Source organism: Stegostoma tigrinum, chromosome 2, assembly GCF_030684315.1.
Source record: "Stegostoma tigrinum isolate sSteTig4 chromosome 2, sSteTig4.hap1, whole genome shotgun sequence".
NCBI classification, from domain to species: Eukaryota; Metazoa; Chordata; class Chondrichthyes; order Orectolobiformes; family Stegostomatidae; genus Stegostoma; species Stegostoma tigrinum.
Genome location: NC_081355.1, coordinates 52485442 through 52507294, shown reverse-complemented (window position 1 = coordinate 52507294; position 21853 = coordinate 52485442). Strand labels below are relative to the sequence as shown.

General features: G+C 39.1%; 1 protein-coding gene across 1 annotated transcript in view; it reads right to left on the bottom strand.

Annotated features, from left to right (window-relative positions):
- ice1 (KIAA0947-like (H. sapiens)) overlaps window positions 1–21853 on the bottom strand; it is a 68305-nt gene that overhangs the window by 18854 nt on the left and 27598 nt on the right. Inside the window, exons 12-16 of the mRNA XM_048552023.2 lie at window positions 21002–21402; window positions 12623–17533; window positions 4449–4617; window positions 2807–2967; window positions 1515–1705 (exon numbers count right to left, since the gene is read on the bottom strand). Of these exons, the coding sequence (XP_048407980.1) occupies window positions 1515–1705; window positions 2807–2967; window positions 4449–4617; window positions 12623–17533; window positions 21002–21402 (5833 nt within the window). The remainder of the gene's footprint in view (window positions 1–1514; window positions 1706–2806; window positions 2968–4448; window positions 4618–12622; window positions 17534–21001; window positions 21403–21853) is intronic.

Genomic DNA, 21853 nt, shown 5'->3' with positions numbered 1-21853 from the left:
TCTGCTTTCCGGAGAGACCACTCTCTCCGTGACTCCCTTGTTCGCTCCACACTGCCCTCCAACCCCACCACACCCGGCACCTTCCCCTGCAACTGCAGGAAATGCTACACTTGCCCCCACACCTCCTCCCTCACCCCTATCCCAGGCCCCAAGACGACATTCCTCATTAAGCAGAGGTTCACCTGCACATCTGCCAATGTGGTATACTGCATCCACTGTACCCAGTGTGGCTTCCTCTACATTGGGGAAACCAAGCGGAGCCTTGGAGACCGCTTTGCAGAACACCTCCGCTCAGTTCGCAACAAACAACTGCACCTCCCAGTCGCAAACCATTTCCACTGCCCCTGCCATTCTCTAGATGACGTGTCCATCATGGGCCTCCTGCACTGCCACAATGATGCCACCCGAAGGTTGCAGGAACAGCAACTCATATTCCGCCTGGGAACCCTGCAGCCTAATGGTATCAATGTGGACTTCACCAGTTTCAAAATCTCCCCTTCCCCTACTGCATCCCTAAACCAGCCCAGTTCGTCCCCTCCCCCCACCGCACCACACAACCAGCCCAGCTCTTCCCCCCCCACCCACCCACCCACCCACCCACTGCATCCCAAAACCAGTCCAACCTGTCTCTGCCTCCCTAACCGGTTCTTCCTCTCACCCATCCCTTCCTCCCACCCCAAGCCGCACCCCCATCTATCTACTAACGTCATCCCACCTCCTTGACCTGTCCGTCTTCCCTGGACTGACCTATCCCCTCCCTACCTCCCCACCTATACTCTCTCCACCTATCTTCTTCACTCTCCATCTTCGATCCGCCTCCCCCTCTCTCCCTATTTATTCCAGTTCCCTCTCCCCAACCCCCTCTCTGATGAAGGGTCTAGGCCCGAAACGTCAGCTTTTGTGCTCCTGGGATGCTGCTTGGCCTGCTGTGTTCATCCAGCCTCACATTTTGTTGTCTTGGAATAATCAAAGGAGAATATACCAGGTTGCAGGCTTGCTCGCTGAGCCGGTGTGTTTGATTGCAAATGTTTTGTTACCCTGCTAGGTAACATCATCAGTGGACCTACTGTGAAGCATTGGTGTTCTGTCCCACTTGCTGTTTATGCACCTTGGTTTGCTGGTGTGGTTGGCATCAATTCTGGTTCTGTTTTTCAGTAGCTTATATATCAGGTCCAGTTCAATGTGTTTGTTGGAGTGCCGTTGGAATGCCAGGCCTCCAGGAATTTGCTGACATGTCTCTGTTTGGCTTGCGCTATTATGGATGTGTTGTCCCAATTTGTGTCCTTCTTTGTCTGTGTGTTGAGACTAGTGAGAATTGGTCGTGTCTGTTGGTGGCTACTTGATGTTTGTGTATCCCAATTGTCAGTTTTCTTCCAGTTTGGCCTATGTAACGTTTCTCTCAGTCTTTGTATGGTATTTTGTATATATGAGAAACATTACATATTTGAATCATTTAAATAGACACATGGTAATTTTAGAATGAACAGATTAGTCCAAACGTATCTCTGAATTACCTTATGAAGGAGTTGTGCGTCCATGACCATGGTTGTTGAGAACACAGCAAATCTATGGCATAAATCAGTTCCCACATATCACCATTAAAATCCATTCCATATTCATTACTTTTTCGGAATCCCACTTTAGGACTCTGCTGCATGGCAATAAGGAAACTTGAAACCAAAGAACTAATGTCTAGAGGTGGATTCTGAAAATCAAATAATTACACATGAAAAATGAATATCTCCTTATGTAGAAGCTATAACTTCATCGACGATCTCTACAAAAAAAAATAAGCAAGCAGTGAACAAATCATTATGACTTCAGCTCTCAACTGAATTCTAACAAACAAATTAGGTAAAATTTTCATTTTCTGTTATGAGAACATTTAAAGATCATTTGTGGATTCCCTCTGTTTTAATTATAAAAATGACATTGTAACCTGGTGAAGGAAAAAGAGGAGGAGCTCATATAGTATGTACTAGGAACTTTCTTTACCAAACCATTTCCACCTCAGCAAGCAAGGAAGAAATGCTGGTTATAATTTTGGGGAAAGAGTAATTGATATCTGCACTCACTAGACAAGACTGTTGCCAATGTGGGAATAAAGGAGGTGGCAACGGTGATATTGGATAGGATAAAAATAAGGCACTTAAAAGATTGGTCACCTTCAAAAGGGAAAAGTCATCTGCACCAGATGGGATGCATCCAATTTGTGGAGGTCTAATCAAAATCTCTTTAGATCTAGGACTGGTACTAAAGAACTAGTGGATTCCAAATGTTACATCCCTCTTCAAAAATAGGAGGCATGTATACCTATCAACAATGAACCAATTAGCTTAACATCAACGGGGAAGAAATTTTGGGAGGCAATAATTGGCAACATAGCAAACAGTCATTTAGAAAAGTAGGATCACAGCTCTTTTTGATATAATGAGCTACACTTGGATATACATAGCATATTTTTCAATGTTTACAGATGACATGAAGTTCAGTAATACAGTAAAGATGCAGTAACTAGTCTTCAGAAGGACACAGACTAACTGGAGAAATGGGAAAGAAAGGGAGATGAGATGTGCCTCGATTTCTTACAGCAGCTAATTTTTTTTTGTAATGTGTAAGGGAAAACAGCAAGTATCATATGATGGAATCTTCTCATCAAACCCTGAAATTTAAAAACAGTTACAGTCTGACTGATCTCAACACATGACAAAAATGTTTGTCTTCAAAACAAGCCACCCTTACACCACCCCCTCCCCCAACTCCATTCAGACTGTGACTGCTACAAAATATGATAAAGTAACTGTACCTTTTCCCAATTGAGGTATGCACTCAAACAAGTGAGAACATCTCCTTTGGCACGTTGCTTGGCAACAGCTTGCATAGCTTTATTGACTGGTCCTTGTGTAGAAAATATGTTCTGCCAAACACTCAAAATGAGCAGCAACAATTTGCTTGAATCTGGGAAATCTGAAAAAAAGTACCTTTATCAAATAGAAAGACTAGAATATGCTACAATATAAATCTGTGACCTAACCACACATGAAATGCAGAGTTGCAATGAAGAGGAATACTTTCAGATGGGAAGAAACCAAACAAAATTGCATACTGCAAAATTCAGTGCAATGAGGCATTTGAAGATGCATAATTTTCAACACTAGTTTCATACTTTATAAAATTGAATAATTCCAGTTGTTTTAAAAAATGAATGCTTCTTCGTGAAATTATTTTTGATACCGTTTGAAATGTACTGTCGTGTCAATATATGAAAGACTGAGGTGCCTGGTTAAAATAAACTTCAAAATTTCTGTCTTTGAGCGTGCAAAGAATTCTGCTTCTGGTTCAGTTACTCACTTGCATGTGAAGGTTGCTTGTGTTTGCTACAAGGAAAGCAAGTTAGCATTCATAAATTTCAACCAACATCAATGTTGTTGCAATGTTGTCTTTTGACTTCGATGCTGGTCGGCTCATGCTCGCCAAAATTTGGTGACATATCAGCACACAATGTAGCATGTTCTTGTCGGATGTCATGACCATGAGTCAGAACCCCAAGTACCAAGGGAACTTTTCATCTGTACTTCCAAAATGTATTTTTTCTAAGAAGGGGGCTGAAATCAGCCAAAAATGGCATATATAAATTCAACGGCTATTTAGATAGGGATCCATGGAATTTCAGACCTACAGATTCAAAGAGGACTTCAAAGCCCTTCTCAACTGCAAGCAACCCCCTGCAGATTTTGTTCCAACCTGCAGGCACATTTTGCATTTTGAATTTTGAAGAATACACAAAGTCAGGCGTTAAAAAGTCAGTTTCAACTTTACTGGGGCGATGCTAGTGGGACTGAACATTCACATGCGGACCAGCCTGCGTTTGAGAGTTAGTGTGCTGTGAAGGTCACAGTTGAAGAACTTAGTCACCCAATAAGATCCTTTCTTGCTCAATGATATAAGTCAGCCAGCCAGTTACCAGACAAGAGGAAAACCTTCTCTAACTCATAGTGATACAAGCCAGTTTAAAAAAAAAACTACTTGGGACAAGAGAACGTCAATCAGACCACAAAACTATGAACTGTGAAAGCAACTGGTTGGTTACCAACATCAGTGTGACCTGCAGGACTTGCAACATTTACTGCCTCAAACAGCAAAGTGCTTGGAAACAGTAGCACCAGACACCCCCTCCAATTCACTCAGCAAAATGACATGGAACTATATTGCCATTCCCTACACAGTTGTTTGGGTAAAATCTTTGAATAGGCAATAAATGCAAGCCTTGTCAGCAGAGTCTGCATCTCAAGGAGGAAATAAAAATGCATTTAATAAGTTAAAATTTTATTTAGTGAATGCTATCTGATAAATATCATGAACTACGATTTCACTACGGGATCCATGACAACATGTTCCATTGGTTTATTTTGTATCAATATCATTATGCAATTTAGGCTCAAACTTACCTTCCTTTAAGATATTATAGGAGAGGAGACGAGCTCTTTCAAGATCTCCTTGCTGTCGGCAGATTGCAACGTAAACTCGAGAAAGTGCCTGAAGACAGTTATTATCAAGTGTCATTTGCTCAACCTTTAGCTTCTTGAGGATAGCCATCATTAAAGCTTCTGTTAAATCCTATCGTCAACAACACAAGGGAAGAGATTACTGCATCAATAACCACCAATAAACTACATTTCAGAGATCCTGCAACAGTCATTTGTCCTAATTGGTAAATGGCATTATACATACTCTACAAAAGCCCTCTTTTATTTGGACTACCTCTGAGTTAACATAGCCTTTTGTTTCCATTGGCATGCACAGGCAGATTACATGCATTAAACGGTTTTATGCAGCCACTATGTTCATAAACTTAGGGGTTGCTGCACAGCCTAGTAGCTAAGAGGTAACATCATTCTTGATCAGAATCAAAATCATGCAATCTGGTCCAACAATAGAAGAATATGCAGGTATGACCCTATCACAGTATCTTGACAGCCTAAAGTGAACACCTAGCCTCAGTTATCCCCAAACAGGACAATTGGATTCCCTACCACTACTAAAGAATAAATCTCAAACTGCCTCTTTGCAGACTACAAATACTTGCACCAACTGCTAACGTCCCACAATATGCAAGAAAATGTTTATATAATCATTAGAAAACATCCCTTTTGAGTATATCTGTCAACCTTGTGCATATATAAAAAATCTTCAGGCTTGGTAGCAGCTCTGGCACCTAAAAAAAATTGGGATAAAAAACTCTTCAACAAAAACAAAATTGGACTTGAACTTTTTTTGTCCCCCCACTCTCACAATTGGAAATGTTTTCACTTCCCAATTGAAAAATTGAAAAATCAGCCTTTTGCTCTGGAAGGTGAACACCCCCTAACCTTTTGTCTACCCTCCATATTTCCTTTCCTTGCCTCCTACTCTTCTTAGCTCAGCTCATTCTGCTCGCCCACCCAATTATCACTTCTTCCACGATCCTCTCCCTGGTCACCTTCCACACCCCTCCTCTTGTCCAGTGTTGTTGTTCTCCCATATGCATTGCCATCTACCTACCTTCCTGTCTACTTACTCGGCCATCCTGAAAAGGTACTCTTCTCCAATAATGCATTTGGTTTTGGCCTCTGTGTGCAATATCACAGGAGTTCTAACAGTGGCTCAATAACTTCCATCATTGAAATAAGGAATGACTGAACTATGTTTGCTGAATAATTATGCTAACCAGACAACACCATTTTAATCTATATTAAAGTCACCCAGTATCTTCCTCTATGAGGCTCAAGATTCAGCAGAATGTTGGAAAGGTGTTGCCTTTGGTACCTCTCCCAAGGAGAACATACTCATTTTATGAAGAGTTCTCAACTACAACATAGGATCCATACAGATTTAGAACAGGTATTGCTGGGAAGCAAACAGGATTGCAAATTTAGAGCACTGAGGGTATCTGCAGGATCTCTGTCACCCAGCCCAACAGAGGTCAACTGCTCTCAGTACAGATTATGGACTAAACATTAACTGTTTTTCCTGATAGTTTAGATATAGTCTTTGTTCACAATTTTTTTTGGTAGAAATATATTTACAGGGGTCATCCTTAAAGATTATGAACATTTCCTTGAAAGAAAACTACAGTCGCAAAATAATCAACTTTTTTTCCCCGCTACACACCTTAATCGATGTGATTGATTCTCTATTTTCTCACAGTAGAGCAGGTAAAATTGAGGAGGAATAATTCATTGTGAGATTACAACTCTGTCTGGCTCTTTGGAAATCCAAACAGGCACATACACGGAGCTAAAAGGTGTATTTAGCAATCATTAAAACTGCAAGTCATACATTTTAAACATGCAAGCTGTTTGTTTCCTTAAATTCAGATTCTGACATAAATTGATTTATCTCCTTCCATATAACTGGTTGCTTCTCTGTACTATTGCTGAGTTGCTGGATAATTACAATGGTAGCTGGAGTCCCACTTCTAAGGCATTAGCTTGCCTCCACCGAAGGTAGAGGAAATTTGAGCCTCACATTGGAGTTAAAATATTAGTATTTAAAACTGTAATGATTGAAAGCTTTTTCTAAAATTGATAGTCAAATTAACAACATCTCAGCAAAAAAAAACCATATGATGCAATATGATAATCGAGTACTGGGAGCAGCAGTGTTGATTTCAACGGAATGAACTGAATACCTGGGTTGTGAAATTTGTAAAGAAAGGATTGTACTTGCTGCCTTCATATACATTTCACTTCAAATGCTCTTTTACTGACATAGTTGATTTTTATGGAAGTTAGCAAGAACAAAAAGATGCCATTCTTACCAGCCCTCAGAATTCCAATTTTCAAGCCATTACTAGTGAACAAACCCCAATACTCCATGCTCTTCCAAATCACGTAGACACTCCTGGAGGTGAAGAGGGCACTGACAGCTTCCAATGGGATAGTCCGAAACACGTTCTTTTTACTAGTCTATTTTCAAACCTTTGAATCATATACATGTGTTGTAGCCTGCCCCCATGCCATTCAGATATTGCTAGAAGACTCACCTCAGCAGCAATGTAGCTAACCTTCTGTAAGTATACACTCCCTTCCTTCACAATATCATGTTTCGTGTTTACCATTATAATAAGGTTCCATGGCGTCCATTTTATTGACTTCAGTGACGAGCTAGTTTTAGCAGCATGAGCTTGGAGATTATGAGCTGGAGGCTGAACTACAGACACTGATGCCTAAGGGAGGGTGAAGGTTACCTGGATTCTTTGTAGCAGTCACACCTCACAGCACGCTGTGGCCTTTTACGGTCAGTGGTTAGGGACAGGAAGCTATAACTGCAGGTGAAACAGGCAACAGGGAGCCTGAGGGCAGAAATACTGCAGCTTAGAGAGAGGAACATGTGGCTGAAACACTGCTGTATGGCCATAAGGTATAGGAGCAGAAATTAGGCCATTCGGCTCATTGAGAGAAGCGAGTTCTTGTTCCTGGCACTAATACTGGGTAAAGTGGGATCTGTACCTGTGGGCAGTCCACACCTGAACAGTAACAGGTCTGGCATTCTTGTGAACCATGTAACTAGGGATTAGGGAGGGCTTTAAACTAAATAATGGGGTTAAAGGGCCAAATTGAAGAATGGGAAAATGCAACAGAGGAAGGAATTAATGTGGGAAGTGAACAACAGACAATGACAGGAAGATACCAAGAATGCTGTTCTAACAGCTAATCGACATATATGACTAGTGATTACAAAAATACACAAGAAGAAAGCTTAAGGCATTATATTTGAGTTTATTCAGCATCTGAAACAAAACAGATGAACTAACAGTAAGAAATTGAGATCACGAAGTTTGATCAAGTGGCCGTAAATAAACCTAGATTGAGGCCTGAATATAGAATGGTGTGGGACATTTAGGAATGGATGGAGGAGTAACTCTGTACATTAAAGATCATATTAATACATAGAAATAGAAAGGAATGAACGTAATTCAGGAAACCAGGACACAGAAGCAGTCTAGCTAGAAATGAGGAATGATAAAAGCAAGTAGATAGTTGTGGGAATTGTGTCTAGGCTTTTTAACGGTAACCATGTGGTAGGTTTTCAAGCGAAATCATGGCAACTTGTCAAAAGTTTACAGCAAATATCTATTTTGAATTTAAATAAGGGCAATTATGAGGGCATGAAAGCAGACCTAACAAAAGTAATTGGGAATTGTGACTGAGGGATAAATCAGTTGAGATAAAATAGGAAACTTTCAAACGGATATTTCAGAGTGCAGAACAAATTCATTCTAACAAACAGTGAAAATTCTAAGGGACAGGCACACCATCCGTGGTTAACTAAGAGAGGTTAATTCACCTTCAAAGAAAAGACAATAATTATGCAAAAATATGTAGAAGATCAATAACCTGGGCAGAATAAAGGAAGGAATTGGTAAAAGATTAATGAGGGAAAAAAATCTAGAGTTTGAAAGTTAGGCAAAAAAAAATTTCTTCACATACATAAAATAACAAACATAGTTGTTGAAGTATTCGTCCGCTAGAGTGTGAGAATTAGTAACAGAAGATAAAGAGATGGTAGGCAAACCAAATAAGATATTTTTGAGACAGTAGGAACTGCAGATGCTGAGAATCTGAGTAACAAAGCCTAGAGCTGGATGAACACAGCAGACCAAGCAGCATCAGAGGAGCAGGAAAGCTGATGTTTCGGGCCTAGATGTCAGCTTTCCTGCTCCTCTGATGCTGCTTGGCCTGCTGTGTTCATCCAGCTCTAGACCTTGTAGGCTAGTGAAACCATTAGCTTTAATTTTCGAATACTCAGTAAATTCAGGGGAGGTCCTTTTGGATATAATTAATATTAACTCCTTTACTCAAAAACAGAAGGAGGCAGAAAACAGGAAATTACAGGCCAGTTAGCTTAACATCAGTCATAATGAAAATGTTAGAAGCTATTACTAAAGATGTTATAACAGGGCATTTTGTTAAGTTTGAGGTAATCAGGCAGAGCGAAGATGGCTTTTTCAGAGAAATCATGTTTAACTAATTTACTGGGGTTCTTTGAAGAAGTAACTTGTGCTGTCGATAAAGGTGAACCAGTGGATGTACTGTATTTAGAGTTCCAGAAGGCATTTGACAAGGTGTACATTTAAGATTATTGTAGAAAATAAAACTCAATGTAGAGGGTAATATATTGGCGAAGGGGAGAAGGCTGGCTTGCTTGCTAACAAAGCAGAACATAGGAATAGAGACAAAAGGAAACTGCAGATGCTGGAATCCAAGGTAGACAAACTGAAGGCTGGAAGAACACAGCAAACCAGGCAGCATCTGAAGGAAAGGAAGTCAACATTTCAGGTATTATACTTCTTCAGGAATGAATGGGTTATTTTCAGGCTATTAGGATGTTAAGTGATGCGCGATACAGGTTGGTGCACAGGCCCCAGCTCTTTACAAATCAGATAAATGATTGAGATGAAGGGATTTGAAGGCATAATGGTTAAATTTGCACTTGATACAAAATCCAATACAAATGGATACAAAAGTCAGCTAGTAAGAGGATATAAGAAGCCTACAAAAGGGTATTAGATAGGTTAAGTGAGTGGGCAAAGAACTGGCAAATAGAATATAATGTGGCAAAGTGTGAATATGTCCATTTTAGCAGAAGGAATAAAGAAGTCGCTTTAAATGGTGATAAGTTGCAGCGTTCTGAGATACAGAGAGATCTGAGTGTCCCAGTGCATGAATCACAGGAGGTTAGCATGCAGGTAACCAGGAAAGCTAATAAAATGTTATGCTTTATTATGAGGGAACCTAAAGTCAAGACTAGGGATATTGTGCTGCTGTTATACAGGGCATTAGTTAGACTGTGTCTGGAGTACTGTATACAGTATTGGTCAGTGTAGTTAGGGAAGGAAGTTAATGCATTGGAAACAGATCAACGAAGGTTTACTTGACTAACATGTGGAATCAATGGACTGTCTTATAAGGAGAGGGTAGACAGGCTAGGCCTGTATCCTCAGGAGTTTAGATGAGTCTTTAAAGTGAAACATAAGATCCTGAGGGGATTCGACTAGGTGGATGTTAAAATTGCACTTTCTCTCATGGAAGAATCTACAACTAGGGATCATACTCTAAATAATAAGGGGATGCCCATTTAAAAAAAAAAGGGCTGAGGTAACACTGTTTCTCTCAGAAGGCTGACAGTCTTTGGAATTCTGTTCCTCAAAACTCAATGGATTCAGAATCGTTACATATTTTTAAGGGAGGGGTAGAGATATTCTTTATTACAAAGGGGATGAAAGATTATTGGTATACACAGGAACATGGAGTTGAGGTTAAAATCAGATCAATTGCGATCTTATTGAATGGTAGACAGGCTTGAAGCAGGCTTGAAGTAATAGATGGTCTAGGCTCATTCCTTATTTGTACATTATCAATCTTACTGCTTTTCTTTAACATTCTAAATTGCCACTTTGTTCAATTCTTTGAAGGAGCTTGCCTCTGTTTTTAGTTTTAATCATAGGTATTCAGCTAAGATGCTAACCTGCTTTTTCATTTTAAAGATGCTAGCAGACCTACTTTTTGCTCCACTTACAAACTCTTAGTTTTCATCCTGATTCCACCATCTAAAAGTATTAACTTGGGCAGACTTCCAGCAATTGAAAATATCTAAGTTTCAGAATTTTTGACTTACCAGTGGCACCCTAAATTTATTACCACAGATAAATTTCCTTAAAACTGGTAAAAGCCTAGTTTTATTGACCAGAAAGAAACAGGAGCTTTATAGGGTTAGATGTTAACTAAACAAGTTTTATGGGAAAGCAAATGCAATCAGGTTAAACCTATATAAAAGATATTAGATTGTGATCTCACTGAATGAGCTTATGATACAGTTAAGTTTAGCGAGTTTAAGTTTTATAAACATCCCATGCTACTGGTGAAATCTAGATCATCAAATGAAATGTTAACTGTCAATACGTTCGGTATTTGTTTCTGAATTCTAGCATTTGCAGTTTTTTCTATTGGAAAATTATGCCCATTTGGTAAGCTTCAATCTCTTTAGGCCAGCTGCCATCTGCTGGAACAGTTATGACTTAGATATGGAGTTATCTCTGTTGTAGTTTTATTTATTAGCAGTTTATGCGAGAGAAATATAATCCTTCAATTGAAAGCTATTAATGATTTTATTTTGTGCTTTGGTTTATTTTCACATTTTTTCACCTAATCCTTCTGTTATTAAGAAGTCGCTTCTCCCTGAAGTTTGATCATTTATCTTTCGATATCTTTCCAGGCAGTCATAATTCAACTTTGAGTCTTGATATGCCATCAGCAGAATCATCTGCTTTGTATAGTTCAAGGACTCACTAGATTAAGCAAACAAGTCTGTTCACTGAAGTCAATTAGCCTGTTTGGCTCAATTTTCCACAGAAATCCCATCAATAAATCTAACTTGCTCTGAATTAAATATTTTAAAAACTTTGCTGAAGTGTCGAAGTTGCTGAAATTTTCTAATAATTTCCTCCTGATCCTCGCAATATTGGCACTTGAGATCAGCTGTATTGCATTGTGCTCAGAGTTTCCTGTGTGCTTTTCTGACCAGAAGACTATGTGGTGCACAAAGTGCCATTTGATCTGGGCTAGCTGAAACTTCAGCATGATAGTCTTAGAACTGTACTCTACTGATTTGACAATAATATTACTCTTGGTCATTTCAATGATCCATACTCCTACAATGGTTGGTTCAGCCTGCGATCACTCCCATAGTCAGCATCTCCTCAAACAAATTCAATAGCAATCTCTCCTACTGTGATCATTAAACATGTGAATTGCTATTTAGTAACTGAAAATTTAAGAAACATTTATAGATGATTGATTAGCTAGTTTGTCTGTTTCAAAATGTTTCCTGCTTGCTTCTAGGATTTGATTTTTTGAAATAAAATATTCCTTTTTTAGTTAAAGTGCAAGCTTTATTTTCTGTGCATTTGAACAAGCTAAAAGTAAAATTTTAAATTTGGGAATGGCTGAGAATTTGAGATACACCTGTATTACTACTTATCGAAGGAAGAAAATACATGAAAATGTGTTAGGCACATGTCAGGAGTTAATTATTCAGCCTTGCAACAGAATCATTGATGTATTTTGAGATAAAACCATAATAAATAAAAACATGCTATTTTAGTTGGCATGGATTGATCTAGATGGCACCTTAAAGCATTTCCAGGGAGGATTTTAATTTTAGAAAGACAGAGAATGAGTCAAAGAAAAATAAATTGTATGAAAGTAAAGAGAGCTTTTATAGCACAATCACATCCTCAGAATATGATGAAGCATTTCAAACAACAAACTATGTTTGAAATGTAGGTGCTGTGATACAAACAAAAATAATAGTCAATTTATGTACAAGATTCCACAAACAGCAAGTGAAATAAATTACCAGCCGATTGCTTTTAGCAATAATATAGTGAATTATTTGCGATGTAGGTAGTTACTACTTCTCAGTACATTAAATTTACACTTCAGTGGTACTTTTCTATATCCTTCCCTTTCTGCATAATTGATAGTCATTCAGGTATGTTTAAATATTTACCAAATATTAAATGACTACCAAAGAAACAGAGTCCTACAGCACCAAAAGAGAATTAAATAGACACGCTTACCTTATTGCCACTCAATTCACAAATCACCTCTTTTTCTTCATCACGCAATACCGGAATATGAGGAATATTCCCAACAAATACATGACTGCGAATAACAGGCAGTAGGTCAAAGCTGGACTTGGTAATTTTCATTAAGGCACTAGCTAAAGCCTGTTCACTTGAATGAAGAGATTCAAGAGGCTGCGAGAAATGTTGAGCTTTATATCCAGCTTCCTGTTCTATTAGCCCATTGCAAAGTGGTTCAGTGGTGTCAATAATGTTTACATTTGAAGACTCTTGTGGTGAGATTAAATCAGTAGTATTATCTCCATTTTGACATCTGTTTTCTACTTTCATCCTTTTAGCATTTCCTGCTCCATCATCATCTGCAATTCTTTTGGCACCCTTTTGATCTTTTTTAGATCTATTCACAGTACTTAACGTGCTAGCAATAGCTGTCTGTTGTTGCTCTAAATCTTTTTCATACCCATCAGTTTTTGAGCCTTCTGATCTGGAATTGCTTCCTGCTTTAACAAATGCAGTTGCAGCAGAATTGATTGCTTTGAACCCCATGATTTGATTCACTGATCCAGATTGGTTCTCATTGTCTGTGGGGCCACGAATACTGAGTTGAACGTTTCCACGGAGGATGTTTAAAGTTCTTGCACGGGCAGAGAGGTTAGGATACATAGCATCCAATATTTTTACAGAGTTTTCTTGAGGTAAAGCTGAACCCCCGGATGTCGATGCAGATTGAGGTAGTCTCCCAGGTACAGGAACGGCATGTTTTGGGGTTGCAGTGCAAAACTGTAATGGGGAAGACTGGATTCGTTCATTTCTTGCAAATTCTAATGGGGATGGTGACTGCATCGAAGGAGACTTTTGTTGAGTATAATCCAAAGGAGGAGAAACCGAAGCAGCCATTGTGGTGTCCTTAGAAGGTGAAGCCAAATCATCCACAGGAGAACATATCAAGACTGTATTAGATGTTGTAATAACAGGGGATATTGGTTTTGTACCTCTTACAGCTCTTGGTGGTGTAGCTACGAGTGGCGGCAGTAGTGGTGGTAAAGGTTGTCCCATTTCTAACATTACTTGATGAATTTCTTGTGTACACAATGCTGGAGTGGGAGTGTCAGCATTGGCTTGTACAGGTGGATTGTTCAAATTTGAATTTCTTCTGTTTCTTCTTAAAACAGCACGACTTTTGCAGGTGGACTGTAAATTAGACTTTTGTAAAGTGCCTTCTGGTTGCAGATCTCCATCACCTTCAGCCAAACTGCATGGTAATCTGCTACATAATTGTACTTTTTTGGTTTTTGTAGTCTTTTTGGAGGTATGCTCACATTCTGAAGTTCCAAATGATTCCACAGCCACTGAATTGTCAACTGTACTTTCAAATAATGCTTCATTATCATGTAAAGCTACTGAGTAAATGGGTCTTCGATGATCTGAAGGAACATCTGGAAGTGATGGATTCCACAAATCACAATAACCAGAATGTTGTTTTGCATTTGGTGTTCCTAATTTACATTTTTCAACAATATCTATCTGAGAAACAGCCTTAAGATCACTGCCAGTGTAAAGCACAGTTTCTGGACCAACACACATTATTTCAGTTTGTGTTGAATTGTCCACTGTTTGTACAAAACGTATATGACTGGAAATGCCCTCTATTGGTGTATTTGTAGAATTATTCACTTTTTTTACACTTGAGATGCAACTGGACATTTCCTGTACAACTCCAATGGTACTCTTTCTAGTTTGCACGCCATCTTTCTCTTTTATGTTGCTGTCTTGGTTGAAACAAATGTCAGAAGAGTTTTGCAATTTCACCACATTATCTAGTTCATTTTGCAGATAATTGTTTTCCAAACATTTATTTTCTATATGTGCACATCCTAACATCGTGTCAGTGTTAGTGCTCGATTCTGAAAGAGGCTCATTGTCACAAATTTTTAAAGCAGGGATATCTAAATCTAGAGTTGAAACTCCATATTTTCTTGACATAGCGTTGTCCCCATGTTTGGCATCTTCAGAATTCATATCAGTTGCTTTGAATGCTGGAGTACGACAGATGTCTTGTGAAAATTCATTATCCAAAGTTACTGGCTCAATTTTATTCTCAATAGAGTCAGGATGAACAGCCACTTGATCTTCCTTAACATTTATCATGTTTGCAATTTTACAAACAGTTTCGTTAGCTTCTGGTACACAGTTAGAAGCAAAAGGCACTTTGTCAAATTGTACTGTAACATGGCCATTAACAGAAAAGGTGTGCTGTTCAGCTTCAAGCTTCTGATCCCCAGTCTGAGCTTTGACCTCTTGAGACGAGCTTTCAGGCATGTAAACATCAGCTGTGGTGGCTACTTCAACTCCATTTTGATTAGTGGTATCCTGCATTTCTTCCTCAGGAGTTAGAATCTTTGCGTGCCATTGCTTTCTTTTGATTTTTCTAACCAACATGGAGACTTCTACTTCAGAGTTCTGTGGATTCATCTCGCAAATTTGAGTTGAGTCTGTGGCAGATTCTTGATTGCTTATCTCTCCTATATGACATTCTTCTTCTTCATTGTCCACAACTTTATCTTTTTCTTCATTCCACTGGTCAAATGGGCTTTCACAAACCAGGTCTTTTACTTTTTCAGTATCTTCAGTTGGTTCCGATTCTGTGGAAAGGAAACTCACACGTTCAGATTTGCTAGAGATTCCCATAACAGAAATACAATCTGAGGATTTGTCCTGAGCAAGATCGGTTATGGCAAAAGAACAATCTGACTCAAGAAATGAAGGCGGTTCATTTGTTTTGGTAATCATGTTGTCTTCCTCTATTGTGGATTTGGTTTCGGATTCCTCAATGGAAGACTGCACTGAAATCAATGTGCATTCAATAAATGCAGATCCATTGGAACTACCTTCGTCCATATCCACAATGTGTGTTGAAACATAGTCTTTGTGTTGATTCTGTATAGCACCAGATATCTCAGAACTGTCAAAATCAAAAAATGGCGAAGGCAGCTCTCTCTTGTTAAGATTATCTTGACCTTTTGCTGTGGATTCCACTTCAGTCATCTCAGTAGTGAATGGTATCAGGGTTGATATACATGCATTGTTTGCTGCATCAGATGTAGAACTATTCAATTCTACTTCCTCCATCTCCATATCTGTACTGCAAATGGAACTGTCCTGAACGACATCAGAACAGTCAGACTCACGTGAAGACACCTCACTGAGTTTGTTGAAACCATCTTTGTCCTTTATTATAAAGGCTGATTCAGCCTGTTGAATAAATTCAGATTCTGAAGGTACCACATGTTCATCGTTGGGGCTGTCAAAAGTAGGACTTTTGGAATCTAAGCCTTTTACCACCACATTTTCAGTACCGACATGGTTCTCGGACCTGTCCCGAGCTATGACAGAATTGTCAATCTTGCCAAGTACAGCTGTCTCCTGTTTTCTGTCAATCCCACTACGTTCCTTTGCATCAAACTCTTCAGTGTCACCGGACGCAGAAATCGGATTGCCTTTATCTTTTTGATCATCTGATGTTAGGCCAACAGAACAGATGTTCATTTCTGTATCCTCAGTAGAAAAAAGGTTGTTTGCCTTATCCTGGGATATACTGGTTTCCATGGAACACTCAAAATCTGCTATCGATGACATGGCCTGCACTTTGACATGTTCTCTTTGATTTTCTGCTGCAAGTTCATTGTGCGTTTGATCAGAATCAGTGGCTGGCACTGAAGTCAGTATAGATTTATCTTCTTGATTTTCAGATACTGAGGTATCAGAAATAACTTCTTCCCCCTCTGCACACCCTGTAGTTTTGCAGTTCTTGGACTTGTGCTGAGAAACATCAGTTTCTACAGAACAATAAATCTCAGCTGATGGGATTTTCTCCTCCCTTTCGTTAAGATTTTGTTCTGTTGTCAGTGAGTTTGTGTGAGGTAGGTCCACATCAGTTGCTTGCAACAAAACCTGTGAACATTCATTCTTTTGCCTGTCAGGTGTAAAACTATTGCAATTTCTTTCCTCCACCTCCATGTCCTCTGTAGGAATACATTCATCTGAGTTAGTATGAGCAACACCATCAACTTCTACATTGTTCAGCTCTGAAAATGATATTTCTTCTTCCACTGTGCTAACACCAATTTGCTTCTTTGCCGTGCGTTCTGATATGGCATGCTCCCTATCAGGGATCAGCACTGAAGTTACCATGCATTCACCTCTTTGATTGTCACATGTAAGACTACTACACTTAATTTCTGGCTTCTCCATTGCTTCAAAAGTTGATCCTAACTGTCCACCAGCACTGACTTCGTTTGACACAACCTCCTCCCTGTCCACCTCTTTAACACAAGTTTCTACACCATATTCTTCTTTACTGCAGGGTTGAGACTTTTCAAGTTCTGGTTCCACTGTTTGAAGATTACACTCTACTGAAACCACAATGCTTTTTGAACTTTCTGTAATATTATTTCTCTTCATATCATCATTGCAATTGTATTGCAGAGATGTCGGGTCAGTTTTATCATTGTTCTTGCACCCAGGACCAGAATCAACATCACAGTCCTTCGTAGTTTCTTCACATATGGACTGAATTTCAGTGCTGTTTTCATTTCTACACTGAGCAGCTTTGACAATCAAAGAACAATCTGAAAGTTCAGCCTCGACTTCAGTTTTTACTGAATACTGTTCATTCAGATCTTCATTCTCTGCCTCAGAACAATCCATTTTCTCGGCAGATAACTCTTCACACATACTTTCAGAAACACCTGCCTCCATCATGGTTGACTGATTAGTTGTCAGCACCTCGATGCATCTAGAATTATCCACTTGATCAGGCTCTGCTACACTTTCACTACGGTTCCTTCCAGGAAGATTACAATCTTCGTCATCACTTGAATCTGTAATATCGCCAAACAGGATTTGCTGCATAAGAGAAAGAATATTTTATTTACATTATTTGACATTTCAGCTGTCTGAACAAAAAATAACAAAGCATGACATGACTTTTACAGTGCTTTTAATAATGTCAAATAAATCAAGCTCTCTTGATATCTTAATTAGTAATTGAGTTAGAGACAAGGAAGACCCCAAGATCAATGCAGAGCTTCAAATTTCAATTGGGACATTAGTTGGGATGCTACACATCACTAATGTCCCAAAGTTGTGAAAAATAAAAGACTTCCATGTTGTCATGTATTACAGTTGTTGAGAGTTGTAGAAATGTGGCCATAGGTGGAAACAGAGCCAGCCATGTCCTTAGCATAAAGACAAAAAATAGTTATTTGGGCTACGACTTGGAGGATGCTCACTGGACCGAGTTAACTCTTAACTATTTCAGGCAAGTATATGCCCCAGGTGAAATTTCTTTGCGTCACTGGCACTTTCAAGATTTTAAATCACAACTAGCACTCATAAGAACATAGCTAGTAATAGGAGAGGCAATTCAGCAATTCTGCCCCTTGACTTGCTCTGCCATTTAATAATGATCATGGTTGATCTCATCTTGGCTTCAACTCCACTTTGCTGTCCGCTCCCCATGACCCTACAACACAGTATTAATTAAAAATCTATCTCCTCCTCACATATAAACGGTCTCCCAGCATTCATTTTCCATTTTTGACTCATTTAGGCATATCTTGACCCTTTAACCACTTCCAATGTTTTACTCAGAATCTCAGATACTATTTGAGCCATTCTTTGACAAAAGCTGTCTACATTCCAATAGACTTTTATGCCCTCAATGCAGCAACCAGTGTGACATGTCACTTTTCTGTTTCAGTTGTGCTAACTACTGGTTCTCTGCATTCATGTGAAACATGGAGCATGCAATGACATACAAGTACCATGCCTTCTAATAAGATTTGTGGGCGGCATGGTGGCACAGTTGTTAGCACTGCTGCCTCACAGCACCAGGGACCTGGGTTCGATTCTAGCCTTGGGCGACTGTCTGTGTGGAGTTTGTACATTCTGCCCGTGTCTGCGTGGGTTTCCTTTGGGTGCTCCAGTTTCCTCCCACAGTCCAAAGATGTGCAGGTTAGGTGGATTGGCCATGCTAAATTGCCTGTACTGTTCAGGGATGTGTAGATTAGGTGGGTGAAAAGGGGATGGGTCTGGGTGGGATGCATTGAGGCTTGGTGTGGACTTGTCGGGACAAAGGGCCTGTTTCCACACTGTAGGGAATCGATGAAGATTACAGTAAACATAAATATTGGTTGTCAAAATACTATGAAGTTATATAATAAAACTGATGAGTAATCGATTTCTCCTAACAGTAATGCCAACATGGATAAGGAGGCATTCCACTTATTTAATGCAAAGCACAAAAGGACTGGTACTTGGTTAGGAAAACAAATCAAATGTATGTATTTCCTCTTTTAAAACATGTTGGATGAAAGACACAATTAGAACAGGATTCAGTTCCTGTATGGCCACAAATATTTTCTTGCATAATATCAGATCTAAAGATAATCTAAAATCAAGGGAACATTATATTTCAGAGGTATTGCTTGTGAGTGTCTAGAGAACAGCTGCAATGTTTTAGATGCTAAACTAATCTGCCAGTCTAACTACTTCTTATAGACAAATGGCATAAATAAATAGATGAGGAATAAGGGTTGATGGTTACACACTGTAGAAGTAAAATGAAAATGGCTTGTGCATTTTTGCTGTAGGTCAGCGCTAGCTTTTTTCTCTTTGGGAGGGGTTTGTGGGGTGGTACATCTGATTTTACACAAAGAATCCTGAGTTTTCGGTAGTACATCTATTGGCAGCTTCTTAACCTAGCTGAATTCCCAAATTAGTGTTATTACTTTTGGCATGTGATTACTCCATCTGAACTATTTAGACCATTTGCTTATGAACCTGAGTGGGCAAAGGGGTGAACTGTTGTTATGTAGTCCCAATGCTTCACTTTTGGTCTGCCGGAAAACAGACTTCCTTCATGATGGGAGGGGACTGCTATGGAGAAGATAGCATGGGTGGAAACTGCCGAGGTAACCCGCAGAAGTGTTGCATTGGCTAACTGATACAATGGCAGAAGCAGTTCAACAACTAAGGATAGGAAAGATGCACAGCATGACATATCATACCAAACTCTTCCTTCTAGCTCACTTACCCACGAGTTCTAGAAATCTATGCTCCCACACTTAAAAGTTGGAAAGCCCTCTTTCAAAAGCTCTTAACACTCTCAGCCCTCTCTGCTCTAAAGAGGACAAACCAGCCTCTCTTCATAGGGAAAGTGCATCATCCAAGCCAACATCTTGATGAATCTCTCATGTCCTCCTTTGCTCTTTTCAATATTGCAAGTGTCTATTCCATATTCTCCACAGCTTTAACCTTTCAATACTGGCTGCACTGTTTTAAGATTCGACACCACTGAAACAAATGTTGTTTGATTTTTCTGTAACATTATTAGAATACCTTTACTGTAATTCAGCTGTAGTGTTGGTAGATTATTTTCATGGATACAACTGGGTGCAAGTGAACCAAAACTCTATGTTCTCGAATATATGTACAATAATGATAATGAAAGGTTATGAAAATCTCAAAGCTTTTCCCCCAAATGCTGAGGGTACTTTGTTAAATAAAATCTCAGAGATTAGATGAGTTGTTAGGTAAGAGTAAGGAGATATTGTAGAGATAAAGAGGGAAAATGAAGTTGAGACAAAGAATAACCGTGATATAAAGTAACAGTCAAATAAGCTAGAGAGTTTGAATGCCTTTTCTACATGGGAAGGATGTTATTCTCATGGCTTTGTGAAAATTAACATTATATCTTTGCACATATTGCATTCTCAACATAGAAAACAATACTAGCATTTGACCAATTATTCAGTGAAGCTCCTTACATAGCAATTCCAGCATAAACTTGGCCTTAAAAGGAACACTTCACTCTCTCCTGGATTATTATTCATTCCCATTCAACTACCTTTCTGGATTCTACGTTTGCAATTATTAATTCCCATGAATGCAGAGTTTGGAAGTCATCTTGTTCTCTGGTTTGCTTCTCTCCAAAAACCGGTCAGAGAAAGAAAAATTTAATCCCTTCCATCTGGGCTGGATTTAAGCTAATATATCAAAATAGAAGGACAGCATGCAAATGTACACATAATCACTCATTATCTCAACAGCTTTCACGTTTTATCCAGACTGTGACAGAGAACAAACTGAGTGGTTATTCTCTGTCGTAACTCAGGAGTCCTGCCCAATTAACCTTACTGTTAATTGTGATAACTATAATGAAATACTTATTGTTGTTCTGTAATGTTCTGAAAGCTGATAGCACAATGACCCAAGAGTACAGGTGCAAAACCAATGGAATACTAATAAAATATCTGACAAAATAACAAGGTTTAGTTGTTCTATGACAACTAACATTTTGTTTAGACCTGCCTTTTTAGATGAAGGAGAACATGGCAATGGAGACAGTTGCGGAGGAAGAGGTTCAGTCCAATCAAGTATTTCTTGTAGTTGTTGGCTTAAAGTATCTTGCTCATCATCATCGTCATCGCTATCAATATCACTGCTTGAAGTATTTGTACTGTCATCCGGATCTTTATGTTGAGTTAGTTCTATTGTTTTGTCATCGTAGAAGGCACTGTCACCATTGCTCTTCAGTCCTTCATCAGCCAGACTCTCATCCATCTTTAAGCAATTGTTTTCTTGGTTGCACTCCAGTTGACATGGGAGTGAAGATGTTGGCAGCTCTGAAGTTTCCAATGGACTGCTGTGACTTGGATTACTTAAGGAACTTCTAAGCATCTTGGTTTTCTTCTGTGAAGGTCCTCTCTTGCCTACGCCAGGTTAGATTGGAGAAAAAGTTAAACATACTTTTAAAAATCTACTGCCTTAAGAATTTGGAGCCGGATTGCTACTTAACCTTTCTACTTTACAGTAATGACATAACTGAATGCACCTATGAAACAGCAAACAAATGGGAAAAGAAAATATGATGGAATACATTTGCAGGTAAATTATAGAAAGGAGAGAAAGAATTCTAACTACTGATATGGCAAAATGTTCAATCTATTTATGGGATGTGGACGTCACTGGTTGGGCCAGCATTTACTGCCCATTCCAGCAGCCCTTGAGAAGGCAATCTTGAATCACTGCAGTTCATGTGCTTTGTGTACACTCACAAAAACCATGAGAGGGGGAGTTCCAGGATTTTGATCAAGTGACACTGAAGACAGCAATACATTTCCAAGTCAGGGTGGGGCATAGCTTATAAGGGAACCTGCAAGT